This window comes from Lolium rigidum, chromosome 5, assembly GCF_022539505.1.
Source record: "Lolium rigidum isolate FL_2022 chromosome 5, APGP_CSIRO_Lrig_0.1, whole genome shotgun sequence".
NCBI classification, from domain to species: domain Eukaryota; kingdom Viridiplantae; phylum Streptophyta; class Magnoliopsida; order Poales; family Poaceae; genus Lolium; species Lolium rigidum.
In genome coordinates this window covers 80,787,652-80,814,083 of record NC_061512.1, presented here as the reverse complement: position 1 = coordinate 80,814,083, position 26,432 = coordinate 80,787,652, and the positions used below count along the sequence as shown (strand labels likewise).

General features: G+C 44.0%; 1 protein-coding gene across 1 annotated transcript; it reads right to left on the bottom strand.

Annotated features, from left to right (window-relative positions):
* Nucleotides 1-4,022: 4,022 nt before the first annotated feature.
* On the bottom strand, nt 4,023-21,302 carry LOC124656154 (beta-galactosidase 15). Its single transcript, XM_047194950.1, has 19 exons — nt 21,051-21,302; nt 20,446-20,541; nt 20,250-20,362; nt 19,008-19,074; nt 18,713-18,805; nt 16,515-16,658; nt 16,328-16,416; nt 14,164-14,269; nt 13,443-13,530; nt 11,540-11,664; nt 10,728-10,925; nt 9,425-9,657; nt 8,601-8,716; nt 7,756-7,853; nt 7,193-7,303; nt 6,442-6,552; nt 5,928-6,136; nt 4,773-5,115; nt 4,023-4,427 (listed from the first exon to the last, which is right to left on the bottom strand). The coding sequence occupies exons 1-19, from the start codon at nt 21,300-21,302 to the stop codon at nt 4,284-4,286; spliced, it is 2,736 nt and encodes a 911-aa protein (XP_047050906.1). The 3' UTR covers nt 4,023-4,283.
* Between the last annotated feature and the right edge of the window lie 5,130 nt (nt 21,303-26,432).

Here is a 26,432-nt window from a genome sequence, read left to right as displayed (position 1 = left end):
CGTGGGATAGGCTCGGAGAATAGGGTGAGCCTTAGTGGCGTTGGGGAATCCTTCGTGGGACCTCCACCCCTCCAAACGTGACGTACCTTCTTGCAAAGGAAGAGAACACAGGGAATACATCTTCATCTCCGCGTGCCTCGGTTATTTCTATACCTGAGCTTACTTTCCTTGTGATAGCCATCATGCTTGAAGTACATATATCTTGCTAGCACTTGTGCTACATATATCTTGTGCCTATCTTGCTTAGCTCTAGTTGTTGTTGTTGCACTTAGGTAAGCCTAGTATATTTAGGATTTGTGATTGTAAAATAAACGTTAGTTTAATTCCGTATTCTTATAAGCCAAATCCGTAAGAGTTTTTAAAACGCCTATTCACCCCCCTCTAGGCGAAATCTCGTCCTTTCATACACCAACCACCCCGGCGACCCCTGCGACCCCCGCGACCCCCATTGACGTAGCTACCACGGTCTCGTCGACAAGCGTGGTGAAGCGGCGGCGCGCGAGAACGCATGTGGTCCCACAAGCCGGTGCCGCAGTGGCCACCGCTGATGTCCCGGCGGTCGCAACGAAGCCGAAGGCATCCCGCGCCAGGCCAAAGAATTCGGCGCCCAAAAGGACGAAAGTTAAGGCGACGACGAGCCTTGGCGCCCCGCCTCCGTTCCCGTCCCCGCCAACGCCGCCGCCGCCTCCGGAAGCCACAGCGAACGTCGCCCAAGACGTGCTCGACGATGGGTCAACAAGGTACACAATACAAATCTTCTTCGGTTTTTCATTGCGAGTAGATATTGAGGCCGCATACTGTTAGGAACAAGAACACATCGTACATGGAGATGTTGGACGAGGTAAACATTACCCCACTCCCTCCGTTCGACGCTGGGATCGGCGGATATGAGGACGACGCGGATGAAGGGGAAGAAGGGGAAGAGGATGAAGTGGACGAGGGTGTGGTCAAGGTGGAGGCCGATGGAAAGAGGAAGAAGAGACGGGCGAACAACTACACGGAAATAGAAGACGCCACCTTGTGCCGAGCTTGGGCCGCCGTGGGGATGGATGCAGTCTCCGGCATCGATCAAACTGGGAAGCGCTACTGGCAACGCATCGAGGACAAATTCTATAAACTAATGCCGCGCGTTCGCCATCATGTTGATCGCACGTACCGATCCCTTCAAGGATGTTGGGACGCGATCAAACCGGCCTGCAACCGGTGGGCAGCAGCAATGGACCAAGTGGTGTCGAATCCTCCTAGCGGCGCACCTGTGGACGAATATGTGAGTGAATATGTTTGTACAATTGTAGTTTCTCTTTGGTGACCACATATTGACGATTTGTTGTTTGGTTTTGCAAATGTAGGACCGCATTGCCGATGCGAGGTACAAAGACATGGCTGGCAGCAAGGGCAAGAGCTTCACCATGCGTCATTGCATTGATGTGCTTCAACACCTCCCCAAGTGGCAATTGAGGGACGAAGAAGTAGCACCCAAAAAATCTGCAATGGCTGCGCTCGATGACACTGAGGACGAGAAGGAGGACCGGAACGTTGACAAGCCGTAGGGAAACAAGAAGACCAAGTAGAGGCTCAAGCTCGAGGGGGAGGCTGCATTGTTGAGGGACAAGTTTGATCAAATGATGAAGTCCAAGGAGGTGGTAGCGGCCAAGACTTTGGAGACCAAGCTTTTCATCATCGAGAAGAAGAAGGAGGTGAGTCTTGCCAAGGTTAAAGCCAACCGAGAGAAAGCAAGGAACAAGGCTAAGTTGGAGGAGACGAGAATCAACGTGAAGAAGGGCAAAGCAATGAAGCAACTATTGGCCGAAGAGAGGGAGATCATGATGATGAACACAAAGGATATGAATGAGTAACAACTGGAGTGGTGGAAGGAGACCTCGGCGGAGATCATAGAGAGACGAAGACTAGCTCGTTAAGAGGCAAGTGGTGGTGGCTCGGTGACTCATGGAGGTGGTGGCGATGATGGTCATGGCGGGCCAACCTCGGTTTGATGCGGGCGGTGAGAGGAGATGGTGAACTATGAACTATTTGCTATGATTGTGTCATTTGATGTCTGCACTATGAACTATGCATGAATTGTTTGCATTTGATTGTGTCATTTCTTTGATCATATGCAAAGTCTTTGATAAACCCTGTCTTTACGGGTTCGAAAGCCGCTGGCGCAAAACAATTACAGTTTTGGTATACGGGCTTTGTTCCGCGCTAGCCATTTTACGACCCGTAAACACGAGTTCGGTGAACTGAACTCCAAGTTTTCAGTTCGCGTTTTTACGGACTCTGCTAGAGATGCTCTTACAACAAGATAAGGATCCGTTCAGGCATAAGGAAGATGAGAAGGAAATTGCGGGACCAGAATTCTCCTGCTTGAGAACCGTTGGAGCACATGTGCATTCTGAATTGTACATGATCAAATATTGCTTTCATCGTCAATGTGCTTCATAGGTATAGTTTGAGACATTGGAGATGAATCAAGGACGTCTTCCGATACCTGATACCTGATACCTGCAACTGCAAGGTGTTAAGATGAACACAGCTTGTAATACAATGAGGCCAAGGAGCCGGTATAAGTACAAGTACAGGTGTATGCCAAAGGGCAGAAAGGAAAAGCCAAGATGCAGAAATAAAAAGCCAACATGCAGAAAACGTAAAGCCAATCTATTAATACAACACTAACACACACACACCCTCAAACTCATGGTGGATCCACAATACTGAGTTTAGAGAGGTAAAACCTATGTTGAGCTTGAGTTTGTGCCTTTCCGAAGAAATCAGCTAGCTGAACCTCTGAAGGCACATACCGAAGAGCAACAACCTGGCCGCGCACCTGTGAACGCATATAGGAGCCATCAACCCCAATATGTTTGGTGAGCTCATGCTACACCTATTCTGTCTAACAGGAGAGGAGTGGGTGATGAAACAAAAACACCTAAATCTTCAAGTAACAATCGTAGCCAAGTGACCTTCGTTGTCAAGTAACCATCGTAGCCAAGTAACTATCTAGCTGATCTCCTATATATTGGAGATGAACATGAGACTGTTTTTATCCTACCTGCTGTTTTTACGTTTTCTTTTGTAATGTGGTGTGAAATCCCAAACCAGGGAATTTTTTTTATGCTAAATATCCTTTCTAATTTCAGGCAGTGACATGAACTGGAATATACATGGTTGTTTGCTTTTCTTTTCTCTGTTAGCTAGCTCAATTTCTATGTAGGTCAGCAACAATCGGAGAGATCTACAAATCATGGCGATAGAAGCCAAGAAATGTTTACCACACTAAGTTTTGTGTTCACTGATGCCTTCTCCATCTTTTTGCTAAATCTGGAGTCATCTCCTTCATCAACGTCTTGATTTTCTTTTGTCACCATGGGTTTTCTCATGTTGTTGCCTGATGTTTGCGCATTGATTTCTCTCCTTCCCCTTTCTGTTCCTCCCCTCGTTTTCTCCTTCTGGGTCTCGGTGAATTTCTGATGCCTTTGCGCTTCAAGAAAGTGATCGCTTCAGTGGCAGACCACATCAGCTTTGCTTTTGCTTGGTATTGGTTCGGTTTTTATTTTGTGAGAGACGAAAGGAAATAAAAACAAGAAGAAAAGGAAAAGGGAAAAGGGAAAAGGGAGGCGCTGTGGGGTTGCTTGTCAGATGTCATTTCCCTATTGGACAAAAAATATGACTGATGCCCAATTAAAAATCAGTGACTTACAACTTAATTAGTGTATAATCTAACAAATAAGTGACAATAATTTGGAGTGGAGACCTCATCGCAAACAGAGGTTTGCCGTTTACTCGTGCCTCATCGGCAATGGACCCAGAGTCCACACCATTCTCCGTTTGCAACAAAAAAAAAATTCAGCTGCTGTGGAAAAGAAATAGCTTTACTCAGCTCAGTGAGGTAGCTTAACTTCCCCGAGAAAGAAATCTTGAAGTACCCCGTTCCCCCGTTCACGCTTTCAATCCACATCTTTAGTTGAATAAAATCTTCTCAAATTACATAAAGTCCCCATCACAAAGCATTTGATCACATATTAGCGTGCTGCAGGAAGCATCATCTGCAGGCTCAAGGCCCAGGGACCTACAGCTCCTTTTATCAAGTAAATAAAAGGTACATGGGGGTTTGTCTGCGCATATTTTGTGTGCCCTTTTTCTTTTCTTCAGTTTAAGGATTATTGCCTTTACATGAGGACGTAGATGAATAAACAACACAACAATGCACAGACCCCATGAAGCTAAGGCTCACAGAACTAGTGAAGCGCTCCCTTTCACCAGTCGTCACGAAGAATTCCACATCACATATCATCTCGAGGTTCTTTGGTCTGTGATGATGACGAGCACTCAGCCTCAACAACTAAATCCTTGAGGACTCCTCGGCATGGATCACCAAATACATCGTTCGAAACACTGATTGCACATTTGTTGTTGCCCACACACACCTGAAAAGGAGGCAAACATAATATTATGACATCCAGTAGATATTTATGCTTGCATCAAGTTAGTGAACCGAGTTTAAGCATCTGCTAACTCATCTAACAGCCTGAATAAACTCAAAAATAAAAAATATAGTGTAACCACTGACTTCCCTTTTTCCGGATATAATTAGCCTTGCAGTGTTAAGAAACATCAGAAATTAACCCCTGCAAATCTTTCCTTTTCTTCCTTGTTTAGAATTTTGGAAACAATTTTTCTTATGATAGATGCACATGAGTATGGGAAACTAAAAAGATGCATAGAATCAACATACAGTTACTAGGTTTAGCAGTTGATACTTGTAAGCTTACCTCTGACACCAAGTCAAGAGTACTCGAAGAATGGCACTTTCCTTTGGAGAAGTTCTGGCAATCACCTGACGGAGTTCCATAACTAGCAAATTTAATCTGAGAGATCACATGCCCATCATCGCACTGTAAGTGCAGTTCTGGTGCTACAGTATCCACCGAGACATGGCCACCGGTAAGGTGTGACCAAGCAGAAAGGGGAGGATAATAATTTTCTGATATTCTTGAGCAGATTGTCTTTGTATAATGCACCTCCAGTGATATCTTTGAAGGGTCACCCCCTGTTTCTTCAAACAGTACCAGAAGATTGTCTGACTCATGCAGCCATTCTCGTGGTATGTGGTACCTGATTGAAACAAGAAGGTTAGTAGGCTTGAGAAATCGGAAAAAATGGTTGTCACACAAAAAGGCTTGGTTGTGGATACAGCCTCCAATCTCCAATGGCTGGAATAACACCGCACCACGTGCTCACATTTGCTCTGCACGATGATCACTAGTTGACACTTACAAAACAGTTCAACACATAGGGATTTAGAGCTTTTTACACGACCGGTCATTGGGACAAAAATAAGAAAACTAGATTATTGTCAATGGAACGAGATAAAACTAAACGGTGCTTTATTTCGATGTGATTCTTCTAAATTGCAATCTTTCAATGTGATAAAACATTTTTTCCAGGAAAACAAATAGTTGGAGAAATGTATAATGCTTACATCATAAATTAGATCATTGTATTGATTTTATATATTTTATGTATCTAACAATGATTATGAAGTTCTTTGACTACTCCTATATAAAGCTGCCAACTAAACAATGCATGTTTTGTTCAATAGCTATAGCGATTTAAAATCTTTCAGCTACTTTCATAAGAAATGTAAGGCATCATGACTTAGATCATTGTACTTATTTAATATATGGTAATGTTCTATGTATCTACAAGGGTTATGAAATTCCTTGACTACTCCTATGTCTGTCTATACTGTCATCACTTTAGGGTAAATTCTGAGACAAAACAAAAGGAAGTATTCCAATGTGTGGCTTGTCTGCATGTAATGCTTTACATTATGGATGCGATAAATATAGATATAGAGCATAGGCAGACATAGAAGAGAACCCTGACCACCACAGAACGAATTATGCAAAAAAAAAAAAAATTACCAGCTTTGTGTAGGCATTCCACAGTTTGATTGACATTTAGTCTCACTATACGCTCCTGGGTAGTTGCACGAAGATGGACACCCAGATTCTGGCGCTACTAGTGACCAGTAACGCCCAATTAGATGCCCATTCACCCAAACCTGGCCCTTACCCATGCTCCCAAGATCGATGGCAACAGGGTCAGTACCTTCAGGGCTATTAAACATAGTCTGCATATAGAAAACACTATTTAAAAGACAACAAAGAAAATATGAAAACAAAACATAGTCTGGATAGCTAATTGTCCAGATAAAAGAGAGATGCAGATTGGAGGACTTCGAATAAATATGAAAACAAATTTGATGGATTAGATAAAGATTTGCTTCAGCTGAGTAGGTAACAAAAATTAAAATTATAGGAAAGATATGTCCATGCTACTGCTAGAAGTAATGGAAATCGGAAAGCACCAAGGAACTAATACAATACCATCAGAAAATTAGAATGTCATGTTTAAGGAGGTGAAAAGCCAACTTACCTTGTACCATGTGAAGGGTGACTGTATATCATCAATCTGCATGCCAGTCCACTCAGCAAATCCCTGCTTCTCAGGAGCATAAATCATAGAAGCCTCGCCTTTCAGCCCCACCTGCATTTTAAACATACATGTAAATGTGCATTGTATGCTCAAATCAGACCAGATACTTCCAAGTACATGGCAGCCCAAGGTGCCTGTATGGATCAAGACTATGAAGAACACATTGTAAGAGATACTGTATTCAACGTTTCCTTTAGCAGAGAACGAAACATGGCAAAATGTGTGCAGTTTCACTATCATACTAATCTGTACTCTTTTGGTTATCCTTCAGTACTTAGTCAACAAGTTCAGTCTACTTAAATTGACGGTTTTAGACTACTTGGCAGCCCGAGGTGCCTGTATCGATCAAGACTAGTATAGTATTCTACTACCTTGAACCATCTAATGTAAAAGAGTACATTATAGGTCCAAAAACTAGTTTCAGAGTCTCATGAGGTCCTGGAAGTTCAACTCATGCTAGGCTAATTATGGGTCCACAACTATTTCTGGTTTTTGATTGGTTCAGACCTAGCACAACTCACTGATTGCACTTCTGGGACCCAAATGATGATTTTCATAGTACCAGGACCTACCTGAGATCCCAGAAATAGTTTTGAGGACCTATGATGCACTTCACTTAAAAGTAAAATCTGCATGGCTGTCTCACAGGGCAAACAGCGTGGAAGCATGGCTGAAAATTCCAAAGCTTTACCTGGTATGTCCAAACGGAATGAGTCAGATCGATGTCCCCATTTGACAATCCAGTGAGTTTTACTTGACCTCTAAATCCAGCTCCATCCTTCTCCAAGAAAGCACCATAATTCTTTGTGATAGTCAAACATGATACAAAATATCAAATAGTGCATTAGGTCGTGATTACCATGCGTGCAGAATAACAGACAGCTAGGCAACTAGACAAATGGAAACGGTAGCATCACATGCACATTTAACATACAAGTAGTTCACTTCAGCGCAATTGAAAAAGTCTTTCACCCATTATACGTTAAAATCCACAGTTTGAACCTAGGTACAATATGAAAAATTGAGTCGAACGGGAGAGAAGACCCAGCAGAATTTGCTCCTGGCAGGAGTTGAACCATAGTCGGGAAGGAGAAGCCTTATTGCTGTGCTAAGTGTTAACTCCTAAGCGCCATGGTGGTTATCTTATTATAGGTGGATGCACAGATGTCTGAGGCAATAAATATGCACCCCTGACCTCTCAAATGCTATAAATACTAGTATTCAGTTAAGAAATGAATCAAAAATATGAAATACCTGCAAGCCAACAATTTCTGACAGCAATGTCAGCTCATTAAGACCCCGGATTAACTGAAGTGGTTGCTTCAGTGACACCCAGTGACCAACTTGACTACCTTCATATTGAAACATACCATTATGAACAACTGTGGAAGGAAATGTGCAACTTGTATTTCCATGAGGCCCTAAGGCGAACTACATACACATATTACATAACTAAGCAGACATATATACTCATATTCCACAACTAAGACACAGAACCCCCCACCCCACCCCATGTTACACAATCACCTGATTCCTGCACGTGTGATCTCATGAAGCATCAACACCAATATTATTGAACTCATGCTTCATGGGATCACGGGCAGTGCTAATGACACGTGTGCTGCCTGACAAAAGAGGAGTAATACGAAAACCTTGAAGCAACAACCATAGCCAAGTAAACTCTATTGTCAAAAGACCCATAGCTCGCAACTCAAGCCTCCGCACTTGAAAGAGAAACTGGGTCTGTTTCTTAGACTTCTAGGCAATGAGAGAACCACCAATAAATACACAGTAAGCAAAAGCAACCGAGTTCGAAGGATCACGACCCAAGTCCCAACCGGCTATGCTATAACAAATTAAAGTGAGAAGAAAAGAAAGCCAGAGCTGTGAAGACATACTAGTTTGTCATAAATAGCAAAATGGGTGGTCCATTACCACCACAATCAGGAATTTAATAATTTATTAAGACCAGTACCTCCGCAATTAGGAGTTGAAGGCTATGATCTATTGTAGGGTATTTATTTTCACATAAACAGGATGACAGAAAAAAAAATGTACAACCATTATTCTATGCAGATTCCTATTTCCAAATGAAATACCTGCAAGCTTTCCATTTACAAATAGACGAGCAACATCACGAATTTGGTCTATTGTTAGTGCAGGAGAAACCCCTTTTGAACTCCATAATGCAACATCATCATCCGAAATATTTATACTGTTAAATTCAAAAAAAAAGTTAGATCCACTGAATATAGTGAGTGCATTAGAGCATCTCCACTCATGCCCCCCGATAGCCCCCCGGGGCCTCTTTTTTTCATCCGAACGGATGAAACTGGCCCAGTCACGCCCCCAGCTTCTCGTTTTCGTCCGGATTTGGCCTAAATCCGTCCGGACTTCCCAGGCCATACTCGGTTTCCCGGGGTGTTGCCGGGGACTCCGGATGGAGCAAATTCCACGATCTGGCCCGCGTGTCAGTGAAGATTCCATGCTCTAGCCCGCGCAAATTCCCCGGGACGGCTGGAACTTCGGCGCTCCCCAGGCCAAATTTTCCTCCAATCCGGATGAAAATTTCGCCGGATTTAAGCGTGGGGAGCGCCAACGAGTGGGGATGCTCTTATCAACAGAACGTGAAGTACAACAATCAAACTGCATAGTAATCAAGCATTCTGAAGGCACAACAGATCTATTACAACCCAGTAGCTGGTGCAGGTGATCAAGCGAAATATATCACTTCAAATATCTACCAACATAAATTTCCAAGAAAAATATATATTAAGGTGGTTCTAAATTTGATATAGCTGCAAGAAGAGAACCCAGCACAATTAGTCATTGGCTAATTAGAGAAGAGAATAATGGTATATGGTTGTTTGTTCTCTACAGACAAGATGATACATGCTCTAACAGCTTATAGGTCAGCATTTACCTGGTAGTATACCACAGGTAGTCAGATGTGTCCTTTGTTACATTCAAATGCTCTAATATTCCCTGAGTAGCAAAGTTTTCACCACCCCATGTACCAATGGTCTCTTTAGAAGTCCACCAAGTACTCGAGAGATAGGACCCACCAACCTCAGGTAATAAAATACTAGGCTTATGTCGACTTGAATGACTTGGGGACCCAGATTCAAAGGTAAAAACCGAAGTTTGTGCACCAACCTGAAAGATAACAAGTAAACAATTAATTAATCATAAATGTCTAAAAACAATTCAATAAGATTTACACAAGTGTGTCATGTTTTTGTGGACCATTTGCCTCACATCCAAACAATTACATCCATACATATTTTCTAAGTTCTAACATGAAGATAAATTCAGAAATGCACGAATAAATAAATGATGGAAGTCCGATACAAGGTTCCAGACTCCGGTGACAAAAGTAAGTTGAGCCAAGTAGTTTCTAAACCTATGAAAACATTGTTACTGGTAATTATAACTATTTTTTATGCTAACTAAAGTATGAGACTAATGTTTAACAATTTGGTATCTTTGTGGTCCTGAGAATAGATGAGATTGTGGGGTTATCCTTTGCGTATGTAGATTATTAAGTAAATCCTGAGAATGAGTTTATAAGAAGTGTTCTTTATTAATTTGGCTTGTTTGTCAAGAACCAGGAACAGAAATTCCAGGTGACTGTGCTTCGGAGCTGCCTCTGCTGGCATGGCCACCTGACCAGCCATGCCTGCACAGCCTCCCTAAGCTTGTACTTGCTGAGGCTTTTTTTAGTTTCCTGTTCTTGCTTTGTTTCCTAGTTTTGGCTCATGTACCTTTTAGCATTTGTTTTGGTGCCTTGTACATGTTATATCTCTCACTATTTTGGCAGTCTTCTAATACAATATGACACACGCTTAGATGCATGTTCAAGAAAAAGAAACAAATTCTACTTCAACCTGGAGGACTGCAAAGATGTATTTAAAACCAGAACCGGCCTGGAAGATATTAAAATCCTTGGATAAAGGGGCTCTTCCGTGACCTGGTGGGGGCAGTTCCATTGAAAACCAGTCGTAACTAGCCAGTTGCTGCACATTTTCTGAACAGTATATAAACTTTGGTCTGCCCTTTGTAATGTACATTGCAACCTAACCTTTGCTTTTGCATCAGCATGTAACTAACTAAAGCAAACATAGTTCTCAAAAAAAAAAAAAAAAAAAAAAACTAAAGCAAACATCTGTTTCACGCTCATACATCCATAAGAAGAGAAGCATTATGTGCATTTAGAGATTACTCACTCGCGCAGTGTTGAAAGCCACGTTCTCACAATCTGGTAGTATGCTAACAGACCAAGGTGGTAGATTATAAGATCTGCCAAAGATCCAGACTGATACATATTTATGCTCATCAATATTTGCAAGAAAAGCAGAGCAAATCTGCGCATTTCCTGCCATGCTTCCGTTTCTATAAACTTCTCCACTAGAGTATATGTGTGCCTGAATCAGACAAGAGGTAAGCAAAGTATTAATATTCACAACCCAAAGTGTGCACAGAAATGATCACATACAAAACAAAACACTTGGTCCGGCTTACATAATCCTAAGAAGTGACTGTTAACCTCTGTTTTAATAGGTAACTTTTGGGTATAAGTTGCAGCATCTAGTGGGCACTAATATCCAAGGAAAACATTACACCTTATTTGTGGTCAATTATACATATGTGGCCTACCATACAGATACGAACTAGACTAGTAAACATTAAACAAATAAGGTACGATTAGTATGTTTCTCCTAGCAAGAGAAATGTAACATCAAGCTATGTAAGATGTAATAAAGGAGTGATGTTGCGAAGGGAATATCATTAGCATCATGTTTTAATTCCAAGTAAGTTGAAAATGAAGGGAATTTAAAACCTATGTTTTTGTTGAAAATATAGTTGTTTCACTGCCCTATCCATACTGACTGCTCATTATGTTTTCACAAAAAAAAGCAGAACAACCGAAGACGAGCCCATCACAGAGTAGAGGGACAAAAGGTGGTATGTTCCTATAAACATATCATAGAAGGTTAGAACATTTTATGAAACGAAAAGCAAGAAACTGGCAGCAAACCTCTTGCATTGATCCTAACTTTACATACTGAGGTGAGCCATCCACTGCAATAAGAGCTGGTTCACAAAGTTTGATAGCCGCGTGTAGATCTTTCAGATGTCCCCACTTAGGCTGCCTTAACATACCTGAAAATAACATATCATGGATCCTGGATAGCATCTCTTATCTCTTATATAGGTGAAAACTAAGCTATAACTCTATGCATACTCTTAAATCACTTGATGATATAGCCATGTACTAAGTTGTTATAGTAAGAGCATCTCTAACAGAGCCTCTAAAAGTGCAAACCGAAAAACTCGAGTTCAGTCTTCCGAAAACGTGTTTACGGGTCGCAAAACTGCTGGCGCAGAACAGACCCTGTAAACTAAAACTGAAAAACGGAATATTCGGAAAGTCATCATCTTCTTCACAAGAACTGTCCGCGCCGCTGCATAGGTCTCCCGCGCGGCCGCTGCCCGCACCCCTGGCTGGGCCTCCCCATGCCCAAGAGCCCGCTGCCCGCGCCCCAGCACCCGCCGCCACCTAGGTAGCAAGCTTAATCGGAATAGTAGCACCACCCAGCTAGCTAGCTACTAGCTAGCTATGGAATAGATTGGATATTTGTGAATCAATCGGGAGATGATTAGTACCAAATAGTTCGAGCTAGCTAGCTCCCATGTAAGACTAGCTCGCGTGCGTGCGTGCCGCTCGCCAGAATCTGCACGTGTACGCATTCCCTGTGCTGCTTGCGTGCACCGCAACGCTCGCCGGAATTAGTCTATATCGAGAAGATTCGCCGGGAATTGACATAGACATGGTTGGAATTGGAGCAGGCTGACAGGATGTTTGACCGGCGGTGCACAATTTTAGCAAAGCAGCCAGAAATCGGCGGCTGGAGGCGGTTGTACGGACGGCGGCGCTGGAGGAGTGGTGAGAAGTCCGATCAGTTTTGGGCCTGTAAACCACCCTTCAGTCTGTATTAGGGGTCGAGTGTGAAATTTTTCGGGCCCCTGAGAAAGTTTTTCGGGCTGGACAGCGAGTTCAGTCTCTATTCTGCGCCACTTTCGACCTGAACCCGTAAATCGGCCGGAAAAATACGGTTCCGGCGTGATTTACAGGCTCTGTTAGAGTTGCTCTAAGGGACCTACACAGTCTGGATGAGTGATGCTGAAATTGCAACAGGTTACCATAATCATGCTTAAAGTGATGACAGCATGCTTATTTCAAGGACAACATGAGTAAGACGCGTTACCTACTTGTATAGATTACCCCTTTGAGTTTGACATGGTGTTCTGGCTCATAGGTCTAGATGCACCTACTAAGAAAAATGCATTTTAAAATGTTAAAATTTTTGGAAAATCCAGGTGTACATCCGGACATTCTATGTTTGCACACAAAATTTTGCGAAGAAAATACATTTTATGTGGCCTGTGCAAAAAATACAAAAAATGTCCCGTGAAAAGCTATTTTGGAGCACCAAAAATTGTCTTTTTTACACATGCCACAGAAAATGTCTTTTTTTACGAATCTTTGTGCGCGAACATAAAATGTCCCGATGTACACCCATATGTTTTCTCGGAATTTTTATACAATATGTTCTTTAGTTAATGGGTGCATCTGCACCTATGAGCCAAAGTTGATTACCATGTTAGTTATATTACATTCTATGTATAGCTTGTATGTTTTCCCCATAGTATTGAGGGATTTCCTGCATATTTGTCACTTGTATATATACTATATATGCTGTCCTTTAGCCCTAGGTTCTTTTTTCGCTCGCACAACTCGTGCTAGGACATACACTGGCCTTTGGCTTCCAGGGAATACAAGTTGCTTATTCCTAACAAGTCCTAATCCTCTTATTTTTTTAAACAATAATTACATTGATAGTTCTCAAGCTTAGGTCTAGCACTTGAAATTTACATACCATACTCGTTAACTGGAGCATCATAATCATAGCTTGTTATCTGAAGTGGACCGCCTGCAGTTCGTGCAAAATTTGTTCCACCAAAATACTACAAAAAAATTACCCTTAGATCTAAATATTAGAACCATCATAATCATGATAAAAATAATTTCATGATATTTTAACGATAAAAATAATTCTATGGCTGATAGTTTTACTAAAAGTACCATGACTGGGTGAAGCCAATAATAGGCTATGGAATCTAACTTATGAGATCAACCTCGGGGAAATGTTTTTCCCACGTCTAAGGAAATGTGAACGAAGGACCAAAACACTGCTCAAAAGATGTGTTCTGAAACTTGAAATATGCCTAGAACTTAATTCACCTATATGAAACTTGAGTGATGAAACCTGGAAGTTGTTATGTACAGAGCTTGTTGCACTGCACAGCCCAAAGGAGTAGAGCCAAAGAGTAAGAACTAAAGAAGTTCGCAATACTAATTTTTTTCAACAAGAAAAAGCCATGGGAACGCATACTGATGTATCTGTAAACTATAATGGGTGTATATAAGATTTTTGTCAAAATAATGGGCCCTGTCCTCATTTGGCTCCGCCTATACCGCCGTCTAATCATGTTTGTGAGCATGTGATTATTTTAACACTGACAACAACATGTTATAGCTTGATGGAGGGGAGCTAGGGCTTAAATCTCCCCTTAATACTTTTTGGAGGAAAATCTTACCATATAATAATTCTGTAAACTTCCGCCACGTTGGTAAAAACGAGCAACAGCAAAAGCACTGTCTTCCGCAGGCCTATGAGGCAATGGTCCACCCCAGTCGGCATACCTGCAAAATACATCAGGACATTAAAAACAATCAAAATCGAAACCAAGCAATTACATAGCAAGAGGTTGCATTTTTCAAGAGAATAGCAAAACTGCGAAGGTAGATCAACTCCTGGTTCTTGAAGAAATATAAGCTAATGGTAGTTGCATTTGGAATAGGCACATCATTCATTTGGACAAACATGAGACATTATTCATCCATGTTCATACACATATTTACACAGTAGATCGATGACTACAGCAAAACATAGAACTCTACTTTTTCCACTACTAGGAAATATGCCTGTGAGCAGTAAAACCTAGAACTCTACTTTTCCTATTATTGGATTTAAAGGTAAACAATAGATAAAAGAGAAGTTGATCATGCACATGCATACAACAAAGAAAAAAGAAACACTGTCCTAAAATGTAATTCGTATTTTGATTTGTTAAGATAAGGATTTGACCAACAATTACTTTGTTAATATGTAGTTTATGTGCAAAACAGGTCATCCGATCATCCAGGCATGCTTGAAACAGCAGTAGACCTATACAGTTCAGCCCTGCAGCTGTGCTTTTTTTAATCTTTAGTGTTTCATAGCTTCCTCTTGCCTTTTTTGTTTTTATGTTTCTGTTGTTTGGTTTTATGTTTGCAGTTGGGATGTACATTTCACGTCATCTTGATATTTCTTTTTATAGTAAACGACACACAATCTTTGGTGTGCGTATCAAATGAAATATTGGTTCATGTAACATAAATTTATATCACTATTTACTAGATTTGTATTCGGAACTACTTATGACTGCAATTTTGTACCACATGTTAAGGAAGTAAATGTTGGTCAAATCATTGTCTTGACGAACCAAAATACGCCTAACATTTTGAAACAAAGTGAGTATACCACACAAATGCAGTAACATGTTTTATGACTTTGGTTCTGAAAAAGGATGGATGGAAAATTCCTACCATGTAGATCATGCAAGGAGAAATAAGAAAATCAAGAGCTTCCAACAGTGTGAAAAATACATTTACAACCATAGCCCTTGACAGTAAGGTGCTGTTAAAACTTAGAAAAATTGTCTTAATTGTGGTATGTTTCGATGGTGCCAAAAGTCTGTCTTTACCAATTTTCGTTGGTCGTAACAAAAATCGAGTCTTCTTTTGGATATTTTTTTCCAAAAATCTGGCATGCCATGTCTCTTAGTCCATTTCTCTATCTTTGCATGCCTTAACTCCTCAAACGGACCCCTCTTATGTAACTGCGATTTGCATATTTCACCATCAACCACCAGCAACCGTATAGTATTATTTTTCTAATGAGATAACTCTTAATTGTAAAATGAGTCCTACAGCAGAATTTTCCTTAATCCAACTCATGCATTAGTTTATGCCAATTGGTAAAAATTTCAGAGTCGCTCATCTGAAACATCAGCCTACACTCGGAACAGTCGCATCTGTGTAGCAGTGCAAGCCCTAACCCCTCAAACGGCGTCCTTTTATGCAACTGCAATTTTAATATTTTACCATCGGCTAGCATCAACCATCTAGCATAAATTTTGAAATGAAATAACTCGCAAACTGCCATTGTCGGTAACGATGAGGAAAAAAATGATGTTCTCCTGCACTTTGACTATATCAAAAGGAAACCCGTTGTATTAAAGTTGTGTTCATCTTGGGTAGATCAAAGACATGTGTCCAAATTCTCAATCATCACAGTTGACACAATAAAAACACATGATTATACTGTCAGCTTCATGCACTAGCCAACGCAACCAAAAGTCCGAACAGATGGAAGACGGGAAGACAAGTCAACACGTGTAGAGTCAGAGGCACGCTCAACAGGCCTATACGGGGACTCCGAGAGGACAACAACAATTTTTTATTTTAGGATAAATTGCGAAAGCCAGGACTCGAACTCGAGACCCTGGGCTCTGATACCATGTCAGCTTCATGCACTAGCCAACGCAACAAAAAGTCCAAACTGATGGAAAGGGCCAGGCAATCTACTTATACACTTCAACATATACCAGTCATATTATGATAATAATGGTCAAAGAAAACCAGGAAGAAACCACGTACCATCCATCCCAATCCTCAGTCCATATTGTTGGCTTATTGTTAGAATTTGGCTTAAACCCATCGCAGTAAAATGCATTGCAAGTATCAAGCTACCAAAAAAGTAGAGTCAGAACTCCCCTATCATAACAGAACTCGTAGAATTAATATGTGGTTAAAAATAACCTCGCAAGGTCGTGAGATCACCTACAATTTGTTCTGGAGCGTCAGTTTGCCGGCACATTACCCAAGGAATGCCAGTATCAAGGCCAAGTGCCATCTGAGCTGCCCACTGCATATATCTCTTGCCTGCTTGACCGTACTTGCCTTGAATATTTCCATATTCATTTTCAATCTGTCAAACAATCTCCAGAGACTACCCAGTAAGAAGACAAGGCATGTAATCATGTTTGCTTGTAATGCACATAACAGAACTATCATATAGCATCAACCACCATCGTCAGCTTCATATAAGCTTGCTGTGCATATACTAAATGACAATCTTGCTTGAATCAGACGTTAATGAGTTTCAAGAACAATAGGAAGTTTCATATTAACAAATTTAGTACCATGAAATATACGATAATCCCCAAGTTTTGCATCCACTCATCTGAGATGGCATATGAGAACAGGAAGTTTCATAGTGACAATTTGGTACCACGACATATATTATAATCCCTGAGTTTTGCATCAACTCATCTAGGATCTGCCGACACAAATCCCTCAGCAAATGGATATGTCCCCTGTAGAACCTCGTGTAGGGGAGGTTCATCACTTCATTCATTGAAGAGAAAACTCAAAAGCATATAGATTGGCTGGGGCTTTGCTCCCTTTTCGAAAAAAAAAATAGATTAAGTCTAACAAACCACTATGCAAAGAGAGATTGTGTGCATGTAAATACATGTTACCTAATTCTTGTTCCCTTACGCATGGAAGTATGTACGTTTAAAACTGCAATGATGCATATTATCGATCTATTTATTTTTGCGATGGTGTATCATCTATTTTCTCATTGCCTGTTGTAATAGCATGCCTCTCAACTCCCTCTAGTCTTCTGGAAGATTGTGGCCAGTGGCCTCTTCCTTGAACATGTCCCCAATCTTAGAAGTCTTTGTCATGCCGCTCTCCTTCCCTTGGAGTTGTTGGCCCCACTATCCCCTGATCCATGTGGTCTTTAGGCTACAGTCTCGCGCCATTCTTCAATGTATCTCCTTTGGCTTGACTCAGACATGTTTTTCAAGAATCAAGACTCCAGGCTAAGGTGATGCTATCAAGCCTTTGACTTCAGATGTTCATGAATTGTAGTCTCAGACCTTATAGCACACAATGCTATTGCATACACTTCGCATTCGTGGGGAGCAGGGGAGGAAGAAATTGTACTGTGTAAAAGTGGCACAATGCAATCCCTGTCATCAACCAATAAGCAAAGGCACCACAATGATCTTTGAGTTGCAACCGTGTGACTTTCCCCTCAAGAACTACCATTCAAACCAATTCTGGTTCATCTATTATCTCTTCACATGATCCCATCGGACTTGCCATCTTCTTCAACTAAAAAGACAGCAAAGTGCCGGCATGCTCGTACCGGCCATGCCGAGTCACAACAAGCCCACAGAATTGTCCACAGGCATCAGTGGGGAACAGCGTCAGCTCAAAGCACCAAGTTCTCAAGCGTGACAAGGATGGCAGCGAATAGCACGGTGACAGTCAGCATTGTGACAATAGTGCTTGTGGCTAACATATCACCGGAGAGGTGGAAATGACCACCCACCCAACGAGTGGACATGGCGGTGGGATGTGCACCACGCAGTGATGCCTTTTGGTTGGGAGTAATTTCGTCTTGAGGTGCAAATCGACTCATATGATAGTGCACCTTGTGCCTGGACCAGTAGTTGAGGCGGACGGAGTTTGCAGCAGCAAAATTGGTGTGCTAGATCCGCCGGAAAAAATAGAGTAAGTGAACTGCCTCGATGTGGTTGTGAACTTCCCGGACTAGGTGTTTACTGTTAGCGTAACTACATCCGGAGGGGCAGAAAATCACGTGTGCCGGTGCATTGTTGCTAGATATATAGTGGCAAAAACGAAAATAGCATCCAGTAGTGTAGTGCACACTGTCTGGTGGTAATCTTTACAAAGTCTCCAGCAACATCGACAGAAAGTCATCGACGGACTAAGAGTGGACTCCTGTCTTTTATAGTGGTCTGCTAGAGTTTTAAGAGCGAACACCTTTTTCAAATTTTTATAGTGAACTCTTATTTTAGCATAGTGGACTTCTGTATTTTAGCATAGTAAACTTTCTCCCCGTGATGACAAAGCGCATCTTACGGCGACACGAGGCTATCAGGCAAATGGGGATATCAACATACAATAATAATATACAATAACTCAAGTTTTAAAATGGTTTCAGACCTGCTGCAATATAATGGGGCCACCTTGCCAAGAATAAAGCTTCTCGTCTTTCATCATGTCTACAATTTTAGTCACGAAAGTCTGCATTTCAGCCTGTTGAAACATTTATACGGCTTAGTGGTTACAGAAGTGCTTGAGTGTGCTCCTCCAAATAAAATTAGTGTCGTAATTGTAATCTGTTGCCACACATACAAATGCAGGAATCGCGCGACTCCATGCAGAATAGAATTATTACAAGATGAAAAATCTATTGCCTGAAGAAGGCCATGGATCAAACAATGAAATATATTATTACCTTGTATGGCTCATTGTCAGTACGAAATTCTATGCCAGGGATATCACGTAACCAAACTGGGAAACCACTGCACAAGTGCATGACAAAAGGACAGATTAATAAACAGCATGAATAATACTATTTACATATTTCTGAATAGCACATATGTAATAAAAGAAGAGCTGCGTAAAGCTGTAAGCATGGAAGTACTTAGATTATTTATATTACTCCCTCCGTCCCAAAATATAAGGCACGCTTTTTTGGCACGGTCTTTGATGCATGACTTTGACCACGAATATATACTAAATTATATGAAGTGAGAATATATAAATGATATTGTGGTATTCGTCTTGCAAATCTCTTTCATTTCATATATACTTATACAAACTTTGTGAACATACTATAAGTACAAGTTATAGTCAAAGTTGCAAGTTGCTGACCAGTGAGTGATAAGACAATGCATGATCATAATCTCAAGTGCGTCAGGAAGAAATTTGTTTGCGGAAGTATGGAATAGAATAACTGGAGGCTATACGCTACATAATGTGTAGCTCGTAATGTGTTCTAATTAATAGTGTTTATCTTTTCTATTAAAGAGGAGTTGGTGATTGAGTGATGGTGTCACACTCCCTCTACCACCTACAGAGAGGACCGGGATGACAACCGGGCGGAGCGACAGTGCGGTGATGGCAAAGCCAAGGGGCGGATAAAGGAAAAAGAAGGTGATGCTTTATCTTCTTATGAGGTAGAAGTGGGCGATAATACACATGGCGAGAAGCAGAGTAGCTTAGAGCACAATAGTCGTCAAAGAGGGAGAAAATGAAGAAAAAAATACACTGAATGGGATGGAAAAAAAGAAGTTTGTTGGATGGGGGCAGGGGAATGTGATTATTGCGTTACCATTCATTTCATCCTTTATGATGATGGGATCTGTGGTAGTTAGCTCAATGATGACAGAGCTGGAAGGAAAGATGAGGAGAAAGAAGATATAGCTTGTCTTCTTGTGGAATAGGGGTGAAAAGAAGGCGATAAGAAAGAAAATGCTAGGTGGGGGACTCTAGGCGCCTACAGAGACAAGCTAAAAAAGGATCATGGTAGTTGTACAGGGATGTGTTTGTGCATGAACACAACACAGACACGTGCATGCATACCAATAGTAATAGAACAAGAAAGAAGAGCTTATCACAGAAGCGAATACTGTAGCAATTAGTATGGATGTGCTCAAGATATTCAAATATTCAAGTGTGAAGATAATAAACAGACCCGAAATTCCATTCCGCACAAGCATATGGGCCAATACGGAGGAAGAGAAATAGACCTTCAGCAGCAACCAGCTTCACAAATCTCACAAGATCAAATCTTTCTTCGAAGTAATACTGGGGAAAATGGAAGATGCATAAGTTACCACTCAGGGGCAAAATTGCACCGACTAAAGTAACTAGAAGGGCAACTACATTACCTGACCTTTGGCCGGCTCATGCCCGTTCCAGAAGATATATGTCTCGATCACATCTGCACCACCTTCCTTGCACTTTGCAATTATACTCGGCCACATCTGGCACAGTTTGCAAGAGGTTAGTGACAGCTACAAGATATACGAACACCGCGTAATCCTGGGCATAGAACAACGATGCCAATGCAACATCTTATTTCTGTGAATCGCAGTCTCAGCAGTTAACGATTACCATCAGAGACGTTTTAAGTCATTCATTCAGCTCCCAGCTATTCAAAGAACAAGAAAACTACCCCAAGTCTGGTGTCCATACTCAAAGGCATAACTACACCGACTAAACTTTTCAGGAAGAGCTAATGTTAAAATCTATTCATGCGCGCACGCACACACACCAGTATCAAGTAACCAAAATGCCCGCATCTCCAAAGAGGCCGAGAAAACAGCAACTACGTTCGTCCCTGCTCAATCGCAGTGGCCCGAACCACCGCGCAGATCAAGCCGCACAAAAATCCTACATTTCCGCCGCACCAATTCCAACCGGTTCCGCCGGCCTCAGGCGGCTGCCCCCAAAGTCCCCCCTTGCACAAGGTGCAGACGGCATCGTCACTTACGTCGGGCGTGGCGCGTGGGTAGTGTACTCCGGCGGAGACGAGCATCCTCCGCTGCCCGCCGATGCGCACCGCGCGATGGTCGTAGGTCACGTTGAACGGCTCGAAGAAGGGCCCATCATCCTCCCCGCTCCCAACCGCCTGCCTCAGCTCCCCCGCCGCTGATGCTGAGGCGGTGAAGTAAACGACGACGAGGAGGAGGAAGAGGGGGCGCCGGAGGGCCCGAAGCCGCGAGGGCGACGGCGAGGCGGGCATGGCCTGAAGACTGAAGCAGAGCAGAAGCAGAGGAATGTGCAGTGCAGGGAGAAACAATAGAGCGGCGGGTGGAGCGAGGGTTTTCCTATTTAATTACGGAGTACTTTTTTTTCTTGTATCAGTGGACAAACGGATTGAGATCACGATGAGAGGAGGCTTTGCCGGATAGGGATGGCGTACTCGAAACCGGCTGAAAGAGTACACGCAACGCGTTAATGATTGCAATCCTTTTGCCCGGGAAACGATTGCGATATTTTATGGAAAAGGCTTGATTTTCCGCCGGAGGCTGCGTGTCGTGCAACCTCCGGGTCGATCACGCGACGCGTGTCTCCAGAACGTGATAAGGCATGCGGGTCCCACCACGTGGTCATACCTGCTCCCGATTTTTATCTCCTCCGTATATCTTCTCCCCACCGAGCTATTGATTTCCCCAGCGAGCGACAGCGAAATCTCGCCGCCCTCCACTCCGGTGTGGCTGCGGCCACCTCCTCCCTCTCCCTCAACCTTCCTCCATGGCTCTCTCTCAAGGACGCGAGCCGGCGGTGCCGCCCCACGGGTCTTCTCCCCAGGGCTGCTTCTCCCTCAAGCCGGCCTCACGCTGCTGCAAGGAGATGGTCGTGTGTGCTGCATCGGTGCTTCGTCCTCGACGACGCCCGCTGCTGCAAGGCTGCACACACCCCTCCTCCGGCGGTGCTGCAAGGCCTGACGCCGGTGCTGCCACTGGCTGCAGCGAGTCTTCCGGCGGCTTCGCGCGGTGCTACCACGGGCGACCGTGGGTGCTGCGAGCCTCCGGCGGCACTGCTGCCTACCGGCGACAGAGGTGCTTCCACCGGCATTGGGTGTGCTTCCATGGAAGTCGGGCGGAGCTTCCAATGGCCACGGCGGGTGCTTCCAGCGCCATCGACCGGTGCTACAAGCAAGCGGCGACGGTGCCACCGCCGGCGACGGCGATGCTGCAAATTGCGTCGGGCAGTGCTTCCACCGGTTACAGCGGATGCTACAAGCAATACGACGGGCGACGGGGCGCTGCTTCCAGCGGCAGTGCGGCGCCGAGGGTGCAGGGTGCTGCGGGCGACGATACCCAGTGCTTCAAAGGGCCACCACCTGAGCTACAAAGGGACGGTGGCGGTGCTGCCACGGGGAATCGCGAGTGCTCCGCCAGTGCTTCGGCGGCGCCACGGCATGAGCTTCAAAGGGACGGTAGCGGTGCTCGGCGGGGAAGCGCGGTGCTAGCGAGCGGAGGCGCCGGTGATTCGGCCGGCGCCGACGGTCGGTACGGTTGGTGCTGCAAAGCCGGCCATCGATTTTTGTTTTGGCTCGAGTGTGGAAACAGAATGAGCGGAAGGAGAGACGGACGGAGTGAGAAAGCACGGGTTTAAAACGAGACCCACACAGGTGAAAAGGCAAGGGTAGAAAGCGACGTGCGGTGCGATCCAACGGCTTAATCGGACGGCTATGCACCCGGAGGATCTATGCGCGGGATCCTCCGAAGGATTCTCAGCGCGACCCATATTTTATTTGGGAAATCAGGCTCCTTGTTGAAGGCATCTATAGCTATACGATTGCTATATTTTATTTGGAAAATCAGGTATTTTCGTAATATTAATGTATATTTTTGTCAAAAAAACCTGAACAGTTGCTCTTGCGCACAATGCACGAATCCTCAGGCATTTGGGGATCGGAATGAAGGACGGTGGATAAATTGTGGGCACAAATCCTCAAGCAATTGTGGCATCTCAAATTGACATTTCCTCTGCTTGGTCCCAACCCGCACTAGGTATATACAAAAAATTGAGAAACATAGTACAAACATAGACGCTCACATACACGCGCATACACTCACCCCTATGAGCACCTTCGGAAGACCGAGTCGGTGGATTGGATCTTGAAATTGACGAAGTCACCATAGGCGCCGTCGTCGATGGGAACGTCGACTCCCACCGAATGAATATTCCGCTCTTTATGAGACACGCAGATGTCAAACCTCGGAATTTGAACTCTGTGGGTCGGGGTACAACCACCCTCCTAACCACCCAACCTCGAGAGTTGGTTCTCGCGACTAGGTGATGCGGGGTGGCCTTTGGACACCTACGCCTCAAGACCAACAAGTGCAGCCCCGCCTATCATCGACGCTACACCATGGCCAAGGAGTCCCCCAAGTGGACCAACAACACAATCCCCCGCCATATATGTCAAGGTGAACTCCTTCCTCTCGACACTCGACCTCGTAAATACCTTGGATGGAATGCTACCTCATGCTCGGTGTGTTACATGTCATTAGGTACAAGCGTCATCGAGAACCGGAGAGAAGAACCCCCATGGTGCAAGGAAGAGAGAAGAAGAAGAAGGAAGGAAGAAGGAAGGAAGAGGAAGAAGAGGCGAGAGGAGGAAGCGCCGGCCGGTCCTGAGGCCGGCCTCGACTCGAGCTCTGACCAGGCCCACCGGTCAGGGGCCGGCTCCGACCGGCCTGGCCGGTCTTCGACCGAACGTCGACCGGTGCCATCCGAGCAATCCCGGGCTCCTGAAGCCTCGCCCGGTCACCGTCCGGTCCGGGATCCGGTTTTGGACCGGATGGGCCGGTCCCGAGCCCGGTCCAACCGGCCACGTGACCGGATTTCACGGGTTTGACCCACCAACTCGTACCTCTTTCGACCCGGTCGCCTTGTATGTGAAAGGATCGTATGCCGCACCTAGAGGGGGGGTGAATAGGTGCTAACCAATTTTTAGTTCTTTTTCAAATTAGGCTTGACACGAAAGGTAAATTCTCTAGATATGCAACTAAGTGAATTTACCTATATGACAAGGATATCAACTAAGCAAGGTATAGCTACGCAATAGTAGATAGAGTGGGATAGAGGTAACCGAGAGTGTAGCACGCGATGACACGGAGATGATTCCCGTAGTTCCCTTCCTTTGCAAGAAGGTACGTCTACGTTTGGAGGAGTGTGGTTGCTACGCAAGCCAAACCAACAGCCACGAAGGCTTCACTCGGATCTCCCGTGAGCAACGCCACGAAGGCCTAGCCCACTTCCACTAAGGGATTTCCTCGAGGCGGAAACCGGGCCTTTACAAAGTTCTTGGGGCACACATCCACAACCAAATTGGAGGCTCCCAAATCTGTAACAATACAACAATCAACAACAATACATCAACAACAAATCAACTAGGGAACCAAATAGGAACACTAGCATGAGATCCCTCAAACAAGAGAGGGGAAATGAAGAACGCTTCGGTGAGGATGTAGATCGGTGTCTTCTCCTTCGAATCCCCAAAGATCAAGAGCTTTGGTTGGGGGAGGAAGGAGATCTTGCAAATCTTGACTTTCTTGAGGTGGCTCTAATGGAGGTGGCTTGGCGATTTCTTGTGTAATGATTGAGCAAGCAACCAAGGTAGAAGAAGGGGGGTATTTATACCCCCTCACAAAATTGAGCCGTTGCTGCTTCCGGGGGGCCGGATAATCCGGTGTAAGTAGGGGCCGGATAATCCGCCCCCCCGGATAATCCGGCCTTCGGGGCAAAACCGTGACATTATCCGGCCAAAAGTCCGGCCCCATGCCAGGAAGCTTTTCTTCCAGTCCTTAGCCAAAATCGAGGGGGCCGGATATTTCCAAAATATCCGGCCCGGATAATCCGGCCCCGGTACAATACCGGGACATTATCCGGCAAATGTCCGGCCCCCTACCGAGCTGCATTCCCTCGAGGACTTAGCCAAAATCTGGGGGCCGGATATTTCAAGAATATCCGGCCCGGATTATCCGGCCTGGCCACACTTTCCCAGTTAACTTTTGACAGACCGACCAAATCCAACACACGCAAATATGAAACTTTGTAATCCCTGTACCACTTAATCAAACATTAGTGTATCCCATATATTGACATCAAACACACAAAACATAATGCAAGAGATGTTCTTTCAATCTCCCCCTTTTTGGTGTTTGATGACAATATACGGATTTGCCAAGGAATCACAATAGAGACAAGCATGATGGCGAGACATAGAGGCACTCCCCCTACATGTGTGCATATAAGTAATTTGCATTTGAATACAAATACACAACACATAGGAGTATGGTGCCTCAACATAAGAGATATCCAACATGAGCTCTAACAAAAGACATTGACACATATGAAGTTGAGATAGGAAGCAAGAAATCATACCCATGTGTAGATATATAATGCGGAGATATAGCATCACACACAATGTAATATCCTTGATCTCAACAAATAGAAATCCGAAAACCATAACAATGTCTCACACCACATAGCACATAGTTTTGAACGGCACACAAACAAACCAAATAGTTCAACTAAAAGGGGAACACAAGCAATATAAGAATGATAAACGCATATGCTTGTGCCCAAACCATGCAAATCCCGGAGAATCCTAATAGAACACTTCTCCCCCTTTGGCATCGAGACGCCAAAAGGGGACAAGCGCGATGCTACACGTCCCATGAGAATCACTCGGAGGCATCATCATCATCGGACTCGTATGGCACTTCCTCTTCTTCTTCTTCCTCATCGGTGTCGGTGCATCCGGAGAGCGGCGAGAGGTGTTGGACCTTTGAAGGCAATCATCAAGATCACTCCATGGAACTCCGTGCTGAGTGCCAACCACCGTAACCCCGGTGAGCCGGAGGCTGAGGCGGGGGTCCTTGATCACCACTAAGCTTGTGAAGAATAACCGCCCGAGTATGCTTAATCTCAGCACGCTCTCGGCTAGCCGCATAGTTCTCCTTATGGATCTCAACATTCATGCAAAGGATATAGCGCCGGAACCAACTAAGCCGGGTCACTTGCTTCCTCATAGCTGGGACATCATGATGACGAGCAGGAGCAAAACCACTAGAACGAGCATCACCCATGAAGGAGTCAGGAGCAGGAACAACTGAAGAGACTGGCTTAACCTTGTAGGGCTTCTTAACATGGTGCTTCACCAACGGGTACCCACTCAAATCTTCACCAACCACAACCACGAGTGTTGTTGATGAGAAGAGCTCATGGTGACCCAGGTACCTGCCGCATGGTGTAGTACACAAGTCGTTGACATAACACAAGTGAAACACCGTTCCACTCATATTACATCTCTCGATGGTACAACGAAAACATATGGAGTCCAAAGTATGTCTAT